General features: G+C 65.8%; 2 protein-coding genes across 2 annotated transcripts in view; one reads left to right on the forward strand and one right to left on the reverse strand.

Annotated features, from left to right (window-relative positions):
* Window positions 1-4,195: 4,195 nt before the first annotated feature.
* Window positions 4,196-14,542, reverse strand: GPT (glutamic--pyruvic transaminase). The gene is made up of 11 exons (XM_035566384.1): window positions 14,435-14,542; window positions 12,547-12,636; window positions 12,344-12,452; window positions 11,358-11,488; window positions 8,811-9,054; window positions 7,327-7,406; window positions 7,126-7,262; window positions 5,965-6,139; window positions 5,126-5,281; window positions 4,910-5,022; window positions 4,196-4,286 (listed from the first exon to the last, which is right to left on the reverse strand). Exons 1-11 carry the CDS (start codon window positions 14,519-14,521, stop codon window positions 4,196-4,198), a joined length of 1,413 nt encoding a protein of 470 aa, XP_035422277.1. The 5' UTR covers window positions 14,522-14,542.
* The window catches only part of DGAT1 (diacylglycerol O-acyltransferase 1), a 5,819-nt gene continuing 5,075 nt past the window's right edge, over window positions 14,520-15,263 (forward strand). Inside the window, exon 1 of the mRNA XM_050708793.1 lies at window positions 14,520-14,641. Within this exon, the coding sequence (XP_050564750.1) occupies window positions 14,520-14,641 (122 nt within the window). The remainder of the gene's footprint in view (window positions 14,642-15,263) is intronic.

Raw genomic sequence — 15,263 nt, forward strand, 5'->3', positions numbered from 1 at the left:
ACGGCGGCCGGCGCAACGCCGTGTGAGCCCCCCGTGCCCTTCCCCAGAGCCCCCCTGTCTGTTGTGGGTACCACGGCTCACCTTCTTGTCCCCCCCGGCAGCTGCGGCGTCATCACCGACGCCGGCCCCGGCTCGCTCAGCACCGTGTGCTGCCGGGGGCTGCGGGGCCGCTACGTCTCCATCCTCATCCCCGAGCGCGAGGATGCGCTGGTGCTGTGCGAGGTGGAGGTGCTGTTGCAGGGCTGCGCCCCTCTGCCTGGAGGTGAGGGACCCCCCCAAAATAACACACAGAGACCCCCACCCACAGCCCTGACCTCATGCCCATCCCGTGCCCACCCTCCCCGTGGTGTTGGCAGCACCCAACGTGGCGCGGGAGCAGCGGGCGATGCAGTTGTCCACCTCCAGTGGGGCCGGTGCGGCGGCCAACGCAGTGGACGGCAACCGGGACAGCAACTGGCGGCACGGCTCCTGCAGCCACACGCGGCGCGAGCACGAGCCCTGGTGGGCCGTGGACCTGGGTGGGCGGCACGCGGTGGTGGCGGTGCTGGTGAAGAACCGGCAGGACTGCTGCTGGCAGCGCCTGCGCGGCGCCCAGGTCCACGTTGGGGACGCGCCGGCCGAGCGCGGCAGGGACAACCCCATGTGAGTCAGGTGGGCGATGCCACCGGGGCCGCTCAGCACCGCCATCCCCGCTCAGCACCGCCTCTCCTCCTGTCCCTCCGGCAGCTGCGGTATCATCGCCGACACCGGCCCCGGCTCGCTCAGCACCGTGTGCTGCCGGGGGCTGTGGGGCCGCTACGTCTCCATCCTCATCCCCGGGCGCGAGGAGCAGCTGGCACTCTGTGAGGTCGAGGTCTATGGCACCTTCCTGGAGCCCTGAGTGGCCCCCGGGGGGGGCATGGCTGCTGCCCCCTTCCTGGGCCGGCCCCAGGGGTCCCCGCGCTGTCCCCATCTTCTCCACCTGGTGCCCGGGGTTCCTCCTCCTGCAGTGGGGCCGGTGGGGCTGTGTGCCCTGTGTCCACTGGGATGGCCGGGCCCTACACCGTGCCCCATGGGCACCCCGTGGGACCTCTGCTGCCCTCGGTGCGTGGTGGTGAACACTGGGTGTCACCCGTGGGTGTCCCCATCCCAGACAGGGATGTCCTCACCCAGCGTGGTGCTGGGGACCCTAATAAATGCCTGAGTGTGACTGCAGCACCCAAAGTGCACTGGGGTGAGATGGGGATGGGGACGGGATGGGATGGAGGTGGGGATGGGGATGACAGAATGGCTCTCCTTTGAAGGGACCTTTAGGATCCTCTAACCCCAACACCCTGCCATAGGCAGGGTTGCCACCCACCAGATCAGGTTGGCCTGGTGGTGTGGTGAGCTCGGGGCGGGTACTGGGAAGGGTAATGGGGTGGGTAATGGGGAAGGTAGTAGGGTAGGTAATTAGGAAGGTAATGGGGTGGGTAATGGAGTGCATAATGGGATTGGGTAACGGGAAGGTAATGGGGCAGGTAATGGGATAACATACGGGGCAAGCAACAGGGTGGGTGATAGCATGGGTAACAGGGCAGGTAATGGGCATGTTAATGGGCCAGGAAACAGGAGTATTAATGGGATGGGTAAATGGGGTATTAATAAGGCAGGTAATGGGGGTGTTAATGGGGCTGTTAATAAGGGTGTCAATGGGGCAGGTAATGGGGTGTCAACAGGGCAGGTAAAGGGTCCCCATGGCCACCCAAGGTCCCCCAGGTCCCCAGGGTGCTCGGGGACCCACCCCATGATGACATCCCCCTGCTGTGGCGTGGGGACGTGGGGTGGCTCTGGCGAGCCAGCTCCTGCCCCATGGTGGGGACAAGGCCTTCACAAGGCCAGCTGGTGACATCAGGTGGGGAGCCCACAGCCAGGCCCTGCCCCACAGCGGGGGACATGGGGCACCATGGGAATGTGGGATGTGATGGGGACATGGGATAGCAGGGGGATGTGGGATGTGATGGGGACGTGGGACACCCCACGGACATGGGGCACCTTGGGGACATAGGACATGACGGGGTGTGGGATGTAATGGGGATGTGGGATGTGAGGGGGACACAGGACACCATGAGGACATGGGGCACCATGGGACATAACGGGGATGTGTGATGTGATGAGGATGTGGGATGTCATGGGGATGTTCGGTACCATGGGAATGTGGGACGTGATGGGGACACCACGAGGACATAGGGCACCATGAGGACATGGGAGGTGATGGGGACATGGGATGTGATGGGGATGTTGGACACCATGGGGATGTGGGACGTGATCACAGAATCACAGAATCGTCTAGGTTGGAAGAGACCTCCAAGATCACCGAGTCCAACCTCTGACCTAACACTAACAAGCCCTCCACTAAACCATATCACTAAGTTCAACATCTAAACGTCTCTTAAAGACCTCCAGGGATGGCGACTCAGCCACTTCCCTGGGCAGCCCATCCCAATGCCTAACAGCCCTTTCAGTAAAGAAGTTCTTCCTAATATCCAACCTAAACCTCCCCTGGCGCAACTTTAGCCCATTCCCCCTTGTCCTGTCACCAGGCACGTGGGAGAACAGACCAACCTCTACCTCGCTGCAGCTTCCTTTAAGGTAACTGTAGAGAGCGATAAGGTCGCCCCTGAGCCTCCTCTTCTCCAGGCTGAACAAGCCCAGCTCCCTCAGCCGCTCCTCGTAAGACTTGTTCTCCAGACCCCTCACCAGCCTCGTCGCCCTTCTCTGGACTCGCTCGAGCACCTCCATGTCCTTCCTGTAGCGAGGGGCCCAAAACTGAACACAGGACTCAAGGTGCGGCCTCACCAGAGCCGAGTACAGGGGGACAATCACTTCCCTAGACCTGCTGGCCACACTGCTTCTTATACAAGCCCAGGATGTTGTTGGCCTTCTTGGCCACCTGAGCACACTGCTGGCTCATATTCAGCCGACTATCAACCAGTACTCCCAGGTCCTTCTCGGCCAGGCAGCTTTCCAACCACTCATCTCCCAGCCTGTAGCTCTGCTTGGGGTTGTTGCGCCCCAGGTGCAGGACCCGGCACTTGGCCTTGTTGAACTTCATACAGTTGACCTCAGCCCATCGGTCCAGCCTATCCAGATCCTCCTGCAGAGCCTTCCTGCCCTCGAGCAGATTGACACACGCACCTAACTTGGTGTCATCTGCAAACTTACTGAGGGTGCACTCGATCCCCTCGTCCAGATCATCGATAAGGATATTGAAGAGGACTGGCCCCAGTACTGAGCCCTGGGGGACTCCACTAGCGACCAGTCTCCAACTGGATTTGACTCCATTCACCACAACTCTCTGGGCCCGGCTATCCAGCCAGTTTTTAACCCAACGAAGCGTACGCCAGTCCAAGCCACGAGCAGCCAGTTTCGTGAGGAGAATGTTGTGCGAAATGGTGTCAAAAGCCTTACTGAAGTCAAGGTAGACCACATCCACAGCCTTTCCCTCATCCACTAAGCGTGTCACTTTGACGTGGGACGTGATGGGGACACACGACACCATGGGGACATGAGGCACCATGGGAATGTGGTATGTAATGGGGACATGGGATGTGATGGGTCGTGGGACACCATGGGGATGTGATGGGGATGTGTGACACCCTGGGGAGATGGGGCACCATGGGGACATGGGGCACCATATGTATATGGGGCACCCCGTAGACAAGGGACACCATGGGGACATGGAACACCATGAGGACATGGGGCATGTCATGGACGTGGGACACCATGGGGACGTGGACACCATGGGGACGTGGGGCACCATACAGATATGGGGCACCGCATAGACGAGGGACACCACGGGGACATGGAACACCATGAGGACATGGGACACCCCATGGACATGGGACACCATGGGGACATGGGACACCCTGGGAACGTGATGGAGACTTGGGGCACCTCATGGACATGGAGCACCATGGGGACATGATGGGGACCTGGGACACCCCATGGTCACCCCGGTGGGGCCCCCCCCATCACCATCAGGAGGGGACACCCATGGGTGCCCCCCCACAGCCACGGACGCGGCGGCACAGCTGTTGCTGACCGTTTATCATGAGATATACAATATCCACCCCCCGGCCCCCCGTGAGCCCCCCCCGCCAAGCCTGGGGGCGCCCATGCAGGGCCCTGCAGGGGGTTGGACGGGATTTGGGGGGGAGGGCGGGGGGGGAGCTCGTTAGGAGAACTCCTTGACGAACTTGGTGTAGAAGGCGCTGAGCTTCTGCAGCAGGACCTGCAGCTTGTCTGCGGGCGGCAGGATGGTCATCCTGGGGGGGGGGGGGGGACACCAGGTTGGGCGTTGGGACCCCCCCAGCACCCCCCACATTGTGCCCCCCACCCCCCAGCCCCGGGATCCCCACAGCCCCCAGCTGGTGCTGGGGCTTTTGGGGGGCTCCAGCCCCACTAGGGACAGGAGTGGGGATGGGAATGGGGGTGGGGACCTGGGGGAGGTGTGGGGGTCCTGGGGAGGGGCAGAGTCCTGAGCCTGGCCTGGACCCATCCATCTTGTCCCTGTCCCTGTCCCTGTCCCTGTCCCTGTCCCTGACCCTGTCCCTCTTCCCAGCCTTGATCTTCTATCCCCATCCATCCCAACCCTGCCCCATCCCAAACCATGCCCCCGTCCTCTACCATACTCCAGCCATGACCACGCCCCATCTGCCCTGTCCCTGTCCCCAACCCTTATCATGTCCCCAGTAGTGACCCTGACCTTGACCATCCCACCCCTCTCCCCATCCACCCCATCCCTGGCCCCATTCATGGCCCTGTCCCCGTCCCCACACACCCCTGTCCCTGTCCCTAACCCTATCCCCACTCATGACCCTGTTCTCTGCCATCCCAACCCTGGTCCCCATCCCATCCCTGTCCCCCATGCCTGTCCCTGTCCCCACACCTGAAGTGGAAGGTGCCCTCCTTCTGCCCGAACCCGGAGCCGGGCACCACGCAGATCCCGGTTTCCTCCAACAGCCGCATGCAGAAGAACATGTCGGGGGCCTGGCCCTGCGCCTGTGGGCGGCACCGCTCAGCCCCACGGCGACCCTGGCCCCACGGCGACCCCGGCCCCAGGGTGACCCCAGCCCCATGGTGACCCCAGCCCCACGGCACGTACCTGTGCCGCCTGCAGGGCACGGGGCGGCAGCTCAATGCGGGGGAAGGCGTACATGGCGCCCTGCACCGGGTTGCAGCGGATGCCGGGCGTGCGGTTGAAAATCTCCTGGGTGAGCTTCGCCTTCTGCGCCAGAGCGCTCAGCACGGCCTGCTTCTCCTGGGGGGGGGGGGGGCAAATGGGGGCATGATGGGGCTGTGCCCACCCCATGAACCCCATTTCCCACCCCATGTACCCCATCCCCATCTCTTGTGCCCCATCCCATCCCCATCCCATCCCATCCCATCCCATCCCATCCCCATCCCATCCCATCCCATCCCATCCCATCCCATCCCATCCCCATCCCATCCCCATCCCATCCCCATCCCATCCCATCCCATCCCCATCCCACCCCATCCCATCCCATCCCCATCCCATCCCCATCCCCATCCCCATCCCATCCCATCCCATCCCCATCCCATCCCATCCCCATCCCATCCCATCCCCATCCCCATCCCATCCCATCCCCATCCCCATCCCATCCCATCCCATCCCCATCCCATCCCATCCCATCCCATCCCCATCCCCATCCCATCCCATCCCCATCCCCCATCCCATCCCATCCCCATCCCATCCCATCCCCATCCCCCATCCCATCCCATCCCATCCCATCCCATCCCCATCCCATCCCCATCCCCATCCCATCCCCATCCCATCCCCATCCCATCCCATCCCATCCCATCCCATCCCCATCCCCATCCCATCCCCATCCCATCCCATCCCATCCCATCCCATCCCATCCCATCCCCATCCCCATCCCCATCCCATCCCATCCCACCCCACCACCCCCACCCCGCACCCACCGCCATGAATCCCTCATACGAGGGCTCCCCTGGCTGCGGGGGGTTGACGACGGCATCCAGCAGGATCTGCCCAGCCACGGGGGGGCAGAGCCGCACCGACACGAGCTTGGCCAGCTGCTGCTGCACCTCGGGGTCCATGTTCACCACCTCCACGTACCCACCACGGAACCCACACCTGCACCACACGGCCCCGCTGCCACCGGGATGGGGACGGCCACGGGGACGGGGATGGGGACAGGGAGGCGGCGGTGGCAGCTCCTCGGATGGGGACCCCAGGCAGGAACCCCCACCAGGACCCCTCCACTGACATCCCCACCCCACAGCATCCATGGGGCCACCACATCTCCACCCCACAGCACCCATGGCATCCCTATTCCTTCCCCATGATCAACCACATCCCCATCCCACCCCACACCACCCACGGGGCCATGGTGTCCCTATTCCTACTCCATGATCTACAACATCCCTATCCCCACCCCATAAGGGCCATGGGGCCACCACATCCCCATCCCTATCCCACCCACAGCATCCATGGGGCCATGGTGTCCATATTCCTACCCCATGATCCACCACATCCTTATCTCCACCCCATAGGGTCCATAGAGCCACACCCCCCACTCCACCCCATAGCACCCATGGGGCCACCACATCCCCTTCCCCATCCCCATCCCCATCCCCATCCCACTCCAGAGAATCCATGAGGCCACCACATAGGGTCCATGGGGCCACATCTCCATCCCCATCCCCATCTCCACCCCATAGGTTTCATGGGGCCACTTCCCCAACCCTACCCCATTGCATCCATGGGGCCATGGTGTCCCTATTCTTACCCCATGGTCCACATCATCCCCACCCCACAGCATCCATGGGGCCACCACATCCCCACCCTATAGGGTCCATGGGACCACATCCCCACCCCATAGGGTCCACAGGGCCACCACGTCCCCATCCCCAGAGCATCCCTGGAACCATGGTGTCCCTATTCCTACCCCATGGTCCACAACGTCCGCACCCCAACCCATAGGATCCATAGGGCCACATCCCCACCCCACACCCCATAGCACCCATGGGGCCACCACATCCCCACCCCACCCCGTAGGGTCCCTGTGCCCCCCACCCCAGCACCCATGGGCCCCCCCACCCCGTGTCAGGGCCACCCACTCGCCGGCGAAGCCCTTGGAGATGGAGTGGAAGGAGGCGAGCTCCACGGTGTTGGCATAGGGCGGCCCCAGCTGGGCCAGCACCTTCTTGAAGGAGTGGAAGGTGGCGCCCTCGGCGTACACGTTATCCTGGTAGACCTGCGGGGGGCTGCGTCAGCGCGGGCTGGGGGCCACGGCCGGCCGGGGGGGCCCCGTCCCTCACCTCGTCGGCCAGCAGGAAGAGACGCTCCTCGTAGGCAAACTTGATGACGGCCTCGATGCACTCGCGGCTCTGCACCTGCCCTGGGGGGGCACGGGGCGTTGGGGAGCGCCAGTGACACGGGGGGATAGGGAGACGGGACCAGAGGAGTATGGGGGGACCAGTAGCAGTAGGGTACTGGGAGGACCATTACCAGTAGGGCATTGGGGGTCCCATTACTGGTAGGACATTAGGGGTTCCACTACTGCTAGGGCATTGGGGTCCCAGTCCCAGTAGGGCACTGGGGTCCCATTACCAGTAGGGCATTGGGGGTCCCAGTAGAGTATTGGGGTCCCATTACCTGTAGAGCATTGGGGTCCCAGTCCCGGGAGGGTATTTGGGTCCTATTAGCAGTAGGACATTGACCCCAGGGCTTCCAGTATGACCCAGTGCTCCCAGTATGACCCCAGGCTTCCTGTATGACCCCAGGTTCCCAGTATGACCCAGGGGCTCCCAGTCTAACACCAGGGCTCCCAGTACGACTTGGGGCTCTCAGTATAACCCCAGGCTACCAGTATGACCCCGGGGCTTCCAGTATGACTCTTGGGCTCCCAGTATGACTCTTGGGCTCCCAGTCTGGTCCCAGGCTCCCAGTATGACCCTGGGGCTCCCAGTCCAACCCCAGCTCTCCCAGTATGACCTCAGGCTCCCAGTATGACCCCATCACTCCCAGTATGACCCAGGGGCTCCCAGTACGAGCCCAGGCTCCCAGGATAACACCAGGGCTCCCAGTCTGTCCCCAGGCTCCCAGTATGACACTGGCCTCCCAGTATAACACTACGGCTCCCAGTATGACCCTGGAGCTCCCAGTATAACACCAGGACTCCCGGTATGATCAAGGGCTCCCAGTATGACACTGGGTCTCCCAGTATGACCCTGGGGCTCCCAGTCTGGTTCCAGGCTTCCAGTATAACCCCAGGACTCCCAGTATGACCCTGGGGCTCCCAGTATGACCCCGGGGCTCCCAGTCTGGTCCCAGGCTCCCAGTATGATCCCAGGCTCCCAGTATGACACCAGGACTCCCAGTATGACACCAGGACTCCCAGTATGACTCTAGGGCCCCCACTATGACCCCAGTGCTCCCAGTCCAACCCCTAGGGCCCCCAGTACGACCCCAGTGCTCCCAGTATAACATCAGGCCTCCCAGTATAAACACTAGAGCTCCCAGACCGACCCCAGTGCCCCCAGTCCAACCCCAGTGCTCCCAGTACAACCCCGGGCTCCCAGTATGACCCCAGGGCTCCCATTATAACGGTATAACACCAGGCCTCCCAGTATAACACCAGGGCTGCCAGTCCAACCTGGGGCTCCCAGTATGACCCTGGGGGGCTCCTAGTATGACCTTGGGATCCCAGTCGAACCCCAGTACGACCCCGGTGCTCCCACCCCAGGCGGTGCCTGCAGTGCCCGCAGTTCCCGCAGTGCCCGCGGTGCCCGCGGTGCCGTACCGGTGGGGTTGCCGGGGTTGATGACGCAGAGGGCGCGGGGGCAGCAGCGGCGGCGGCCCTCGTCCAGCACGCGGCGCAGCTCGGCGGGGTCCAGCGCCCAGGTGCGCTCCTCGGCCAGCAGGTAGCCCAGCTGCACCGCGCCCAGCTCCGCCAGCGCCGCCGAGTACAGCGGGTACTGCGGCACCGGCACCAGCACCCCCGTGCGCGCACCGCCCTCGCCGGCCACCAGCAGCTTCAGGATGCTCTGTGTTGGGGGGGGGGGGGGCGGTGGTGGGAGGTGGGCGAGGGGCGATGGGGGGCATTGGGGTGGGGTGGCATGGGGACGGGGGGACGTGGGGATGGGGTGACACGGGGACATGGTGATGTGGGGACAGGGTGGCATGGGGATGGAGTGACATGGGGTTGGGGTGACATGGGGTTGGGGTGACATGGGAATGGGATGGCATGGGGACGGGGTGGCATGGGGGTGGGGGGCACGGGGTTGGCTTGACATGGGGATTGGGTGGCACAGGGATGGGGTAATATGGGGATGGGGTGACACGGCGATGGGGTGACACGGGGACAGGGTGACATGGGGATGGAGTGACGTGGGGACATGGTGATGTGGAGACAGGGTGGACATGGGGTTGGGGTGACAAGGCGATGGGGTGGCAAGGGGATGGGGTGACATGGCGATGGGGTGACATGGCGATGGGGTGACGTGGTGATGGGGTGGCACAGAGACAGGGTGGCATGGGGTTGGGGTGACACAGGGATGGGGTGACACAGGGATGGGGTGACACAGGGATATGGTGATATGGGGACAGGGTGGCACGGAGATTGGGTGGCACGGGGATGGGGTAATATGGGGATGGGGTGACATGGCGATGGGGTGACGTGGTGGTGGGGTGGCACAGGGACAGGGTGGCACGGGGTTGGGGTGACACGGGAACAGTGTGACACAGGGACAGGGTGACACAAGGACATGGTGATGTGGGAATGGGGTGGCACAGGGATGGGGTGGCACAGGGACAGGGTAATAGTGGGATGGGGTGACATGGGGTTGGGGTGACATGGAGAAGGGGTGACACAGGGACAGGGGGACGGGGAGCACGGGGATGGGGTGGCACAGGGATGGGGCGACATGGGGACAGGATGGGGAGGGGACGGGGTGGCACAGGGATGGTGTGACATTGGGATGGGGTGACAGGGGGATGGGGTGGCACGGGGTTGGGGTGACATGGGGTTGAAGTAATATGAGGACAGGGTGACAGGGACGGGAAGGGACGGGGACAGGACAGGGTGGCACAAGCACAAGGTGGCACGGGGTTGGGGTGACGTGGCGATGGGGTGACACGGGGATGGGGCAGGGAGGGGACAGGGTGGCATGGGGAGGGGGTGACATGGGGACATGGTGATGTGGGGATACAGTGGCACAGGGATGGGGTGACATGGGGATGGGGTGACATGAGGACGAGGACAGGGAAGGGATGGGGTGACATGGGGACGGGGGCAGTGACAGGATGGGGACAGAAAGGGGACAGGGACAGTGAGGGGACAGGGTGACCCGGGGAGGGGGTGACAGAGGGATAGGGTGACATGGGGACAGGGTGACATGGGGTTGGGGTGACATGGGGACAGGGGCAGTGAAGGGACAGGGTGACATAGGGAGGGGGTGGTACAGGGAGGGGGTGACACCGGGGTGGGATGACGCCAGGATGGGGTGGTACAAAAATGGGGTGACACAGGGATGGGGGCAGTGAGGGGACGGGGACAGAAAGGGGACAGGGCAGTGAGGGGACAATGAGGGGATGGGGACAGGGACAGGGAGGGGATGGGGATGAGGACAGTGGGGACAGTGAGGGGACAGGGTGGTGACTGGGATGGGGGGGGTAAGGGGACAGGGACAGCATGGGGACAGGGACAATGGGGCAGTGAGGTGGCCTGGGGACATCGTGGGCACGGTGACAGCGTGGGGACAGGGGCACTGCGGGGACAGGGGCATTACGGGGAGGGGGACGTTATGGGGCTGGGGACATTGTGGGGACAAGGACACTGTGGGGCTGGGGACATTATGGGGACAGGCACAGTGTGGGGAAGGGGACATTAAGAGGACATTAAGGGGACATTAAGCGGACATTATGGGGACAGGCACAGTGTGGGGACGGGCACGGTGTGGGGACAAGGACATTTGTAGGACCAGGACGCTGCGGGCACAGGACGCCGGGGACAGGACACTGCCGGTGCCAGCGGCGCGGTGCCAGCGGTGCCAGCAGGCGCCCTGGGGACACCGGAGCCGGGTCCCAGCCCCCCGCGCCCCCCCCCCCCCCCCCCGCGCATGGCACCACCCCCAGGGGACAGTGCCAGGGGTGGCACAAAGGGACCTTTGTGGCCGTGCCACCGCCGGGCGTGGGAACGGGGACGGGGACGGGGACGGGGATGGGGACAGGGACAGGGACAGGGACAGGACGGGGACGGGGACAGGGACAGGGACGGGGACAGGGACAGAACGGGGATGGGGACAGGGATGGGGACAGGACAGGGACAGGGACGGGGACAGGTCCCCACCACGATGGCGTCGCTGGCGCCGGTGGCCAGGAAGATGTCCTGGGGACGCGCGGGGACGCCGTCGCGGCGCTCCAGGAACCGCGCCACGTCCTGGCGGATGGCCTCGATGCCGGGGCTGGCGCTGTAGGCACCTGGCGGCCACCGGGGCTGGCTGTCCCCAGCGCGTCCCCAACGCGTCCCCAAGATCCCCACTGTCCCCCTGTCCCCGTTGTCCCCACGTCCCCATGTCCCCGTTGTCCCCACGTCCCCACTGTCCTCGTTGTCCCCATGCCCTGCATTGTCCCCACGGTCCTTGTGGCTCCCCCGTCTCCTTGTCCCCATTGTCCCCCTGTCCCCACTGGTCCCCCATCCCCATTGTCCCCCCCATGTCCCTGTGGTCCCCACTGTCCCCACTATCCCCACGGTCCCCCTGTCCCCATTGTCCCCATGGTCCTTGTGGCTCCCACTGCCTCCCTGTCCCCACTGTCCCCAATGTCCCCACCACACCTATGGTCACCCTGTCCCCATTGTCCCCACCACCCCCACTGCCCCCATCATCCCCACAGTCCCCATTGTCCCCGTCATCCCCATGGTCCCCCCCGTCCCCATTGTCCCCAAATCCCCCTGTCCCCACTGTCCCCACCATCCTCATGGTCCCCACTGTCCCCATCATCCCCATTGTCCCCCCTGTCCCCATGGTCCCCATTGACCCCCTGTCCCCATGGTCCCCATTGACCCCCTGTCCGCATTGTCCCCATTGTCCCCCCTGTCCCCATTGTCCCCCCTGTCCCCACCACCCCCATGGCCTCATTGTCCCCATTGTCCCCCCTGTCCCCGTGGTCCCCATTGACCCCCCGTCCCCATTATCCCCCCTGTCCCCACCATCCCCATCGCCCCCACCGCCCCCACCGTCCCCCCGGTCCCCCTGCCCCCACAACCCCCCGAGTCCCCCTGTCCCCCCCCCCCCCGCCCACCTTGTCCCCCTGTCCCCCCCAGCGTCCCCTCACCGGCGCTCTGCCCCGCGCAGGCGTCCAGCAGCCGCCGCGCCCTCGCCTTGGCGTCCTCGGGGAAGGCGTCGTGGCGCAGGAGCTCGGGGCACACGCACAGCGCCGCCACCTGCGGGGACGGGGTCAGCCCCCCGGGGACACCGGGGACACCGGGGGCACCGTGTGTGTGTCCCCCCCCCCCCGCCCCGGCCCCGGCCCCGTACCTGGCGGAGGAAGGTGATGGGTTTCTGCCCCATGGCGTGGGCGTCGCCGATGTTGGCCTTGATCACCTCGGTGAAGGGCTTGGGGACGCCCTGCGGGGACACGGGGACACGGGGACATGGGGACGGGGTCGGGGGGGGCTGCCCCATGGGTGGAGCACCAGGGGGTGGGGGGGGCAGAGGGGACACGGGGGGTGTCATGGGGGTGAGGGGGACAGGGGGATAATGGGGGTATGGGGACGTGGGGATATGGGGGGCCATGGGGACTTTGGGGACTTTGGGGACTTTGGGACGTCGGGGACATTGGGGACATGGGGACGGGATATGGGGATGGGGGGACATGGGGACATGGGGATGGGGGGATATGGGGACAGAGGGAATATGGGGGCATTGGGGACAGGGCAGATATGGGGACGGGGGGATGGGGGGCATGGGGACACGGGACGAGGGGAGTGGGGACATTGGGGACAGAGCAAATGGGAACAATGGGGACGGGAGACAATGGGAACAAGGGGGGCGTGGGGATGGGGGAATGGGAACACTGGGGATACGGGGACGTGGGGACGCGGGGACACTGGGGGACATGGGGACGTGGGGACACTGGGATAACTGGGGACACTGGGGCCAGCTGGTAACGGGGTCACCGGGGACGTCCCCAGCGCCGCCACCCCCCCGGCGCGGACTTTGGCCACGGGGCGGACTCTGCCCACGCGGGGTGGGGACGTCGCCTGCGCATGACAGCGTCTTGGGGACACGGGGTGTGGGGGGGTCCCCAAGCACCCCGGGGGGGCCAAAGGATTCAATGACCCCCCCCCCCCGGGGATGTGTCCTTGGTGGCCCCGGGTGACAAGAGGGGACAAGGCCATCGGGGGGGGGGGGGGGAGGCACTGGGAGCCACTGGTGGCAGTGGGAAAGTGCCCAGATGGGGACACGGGGACACGGGGGGGGGGGGGGGGGGCAGGGGAGGGTGACAAGGGACAGGAGGGGACATGGGGAAGGGGGGGGGGGGGTCCCAAAATTCCTGGGTATGGGGGGGGAAGGTGGGGGGGTCCCCAGTTTGGGGGTCTTGGGGGTCCCTGGGTATGGGGGGTTGGGGGGGGTCCCAGGTTTGGGGTCGCCGGGTTTGGGGGTTTGGGGTCCCTGGGGATGGGGGTGCCAGGGTTGGGGTTGGGTCCTGGGGTTTATGGGGGGGGGGGCTTTGGTTTGGCGGTCCTGGATAGAGGGGATCCCTGGTATGGGGGGGGTCTCTGGTTTGGGGTCTCTGGGTCCAGGGCTCCCTGGTTTGGGGGTCTGGGGGCCTTGGGGGGTCCCTGGGTCCAAGGGGTGCTGGGTTTGGGGGGGCCCCAAGTCGAGGGGGGGGGGCTCCCTAGGTCTAAAGGATCAAGGACAGAGGGGGCTGGGGGGTCTTGGGGGTCCCTGGGAATGGGGGTCCCCAGGTTTTGGGGGGTCCTGGGGTTGGGGGCAGTCCCTGATTTGGGGTCGCCAGGTCTGAGGGTCACTGGGTCTGGGGGTGCCCTGGGGGGGGGGGGTCCTTAAATCTGGGAGGGGCCCGGTTGGGGGGAGGACACCCTGAGTGCAAGGGGTGCCTGGTTTGGGGGACCCCAAATTTGGGGAAGGGGGCGCTGGGTCCAGGGGGGGTCCCTGGTTTGGGGCACCCCATATCCGGGGGGGGGGGGTCCTTGGGTCCATCGGGTCCTGGGCGCGGGGGGGTCTGGGGGTCTCGGGGGTCCCTGGTGTGGGCTGGAGACCCCAAATTTGGGGGTCCCCATGGCTGGGGGGTCTCTGGGGCTGGGGGTCCTGGCTTGGGGGGGGGTCCCCAGCTCTTGGGGGGGGGGGGGGGGGGGCCAGGTTTGGGGACTGGAGGGGGGGGTGGGGGGGGGTTGTCCCGTACCTGCCGCAGCTCCTGCTCCAGCTGCAGGGCGCGGGTGACGATGGGGCCCCGCACGGCGTACTCCACGCGCCGCACCGCGGGGTTCATGCTGCTGGCGCTCAGCACCGGGGCCCGGCCGCCCCCCGACGCCGCCGTCGACGCCGCCGCCGCCGCCGCCGCCATGGCCGGGAGCCTGCGGGGTCGCCGCGCGCTCAGAGCCCGCATGGGGCCCGGTGCCGGCCCCCGGGGAACGGAGCCGGGAACCGGGAACAAGCGGGCGAAGGCGGCACCGCCCCGGGCAGCGGCACAGGGCGGGACGCGGGGCGTGGGGCGTGGGGGCGTGGGGGCGCGGGGCGTGGGGCACGGGGCAAGGGGCGTCGGGCACGGGACGGGGGGCACGGGGCAAGGGGCACGGGGCGCGAGGTGGGAGCGGGGCACGGGACGTCGGGCACGGGGCGCAGGGCACTGGGCACGGGGAATGGGATGCGGGGAGCGGGACGTGGGGCACTGGGCACGGGACACAAGACGGGCGCGGGGCACGGGGTGCGGGGCACGGGGTGCGGGGCACGGGGACATGGGGTATGCGACGTGGGGACGTGGGGACGTGGGGACATTATGGGGACGTGGGGACGGGGATGTGGGGACGGGGATATGGGGATATGGGGACACAAGGACATGGGGACACGGGGAGTGCTGTGGGGACAGGGGAAGGCAGGGACACAAGGTTATGGGGACACGGGCATAGGGCCACAGGGTGGTGGCACGGGGACAAGGAGATGGGGACAAGGAGATGGGGACACAGGGACAGGGGCATGGGGACACGGGGGGTGGGACACGGGTACATGGGGGC

This window comes from Cygnus atratus, chromosome 2 (assembly GCF_013377495.2).
Source record: "Cygnus atratus isolate AKBS03 ecotype Queensland, Australia chromosome 2, CAtr_DNAZoo_HiC_assembly, whole genome shotgun sequence".
Classification (NCBI taxonomy): domain Eukaryota; kingdom Metazoa; phylum Chordata; class Aves; order Anseriformes; family Anatidae; genus Cygnus; species Cygnus atratus.

Bases quoted from the DNA above. Each gene is read 5' to 3' on its own strand.
- GPT (XM_035566384.1), bottom strand. From the start codon at position 14,521: ATGAACCCCGCGGTGCGGCGCGTGGAGTACGCCGTGCGGGGCCCCATC. The intron at 11,489-12,343 runs GTGAGGGGACGC...GGTGGCCGCCAG, and splicing joins CTGCGCGGGGCAGAGCGCCG to GTGCCTACAGCGCCAGCCCC. The intron at 7,407-8,810 runs GTACGGCACCGC...GTGCCCCCCCAG, and splicing joins CAACCCCGGCAACCCCACCG to GGCAGGTGCAGAGCCGCGAG.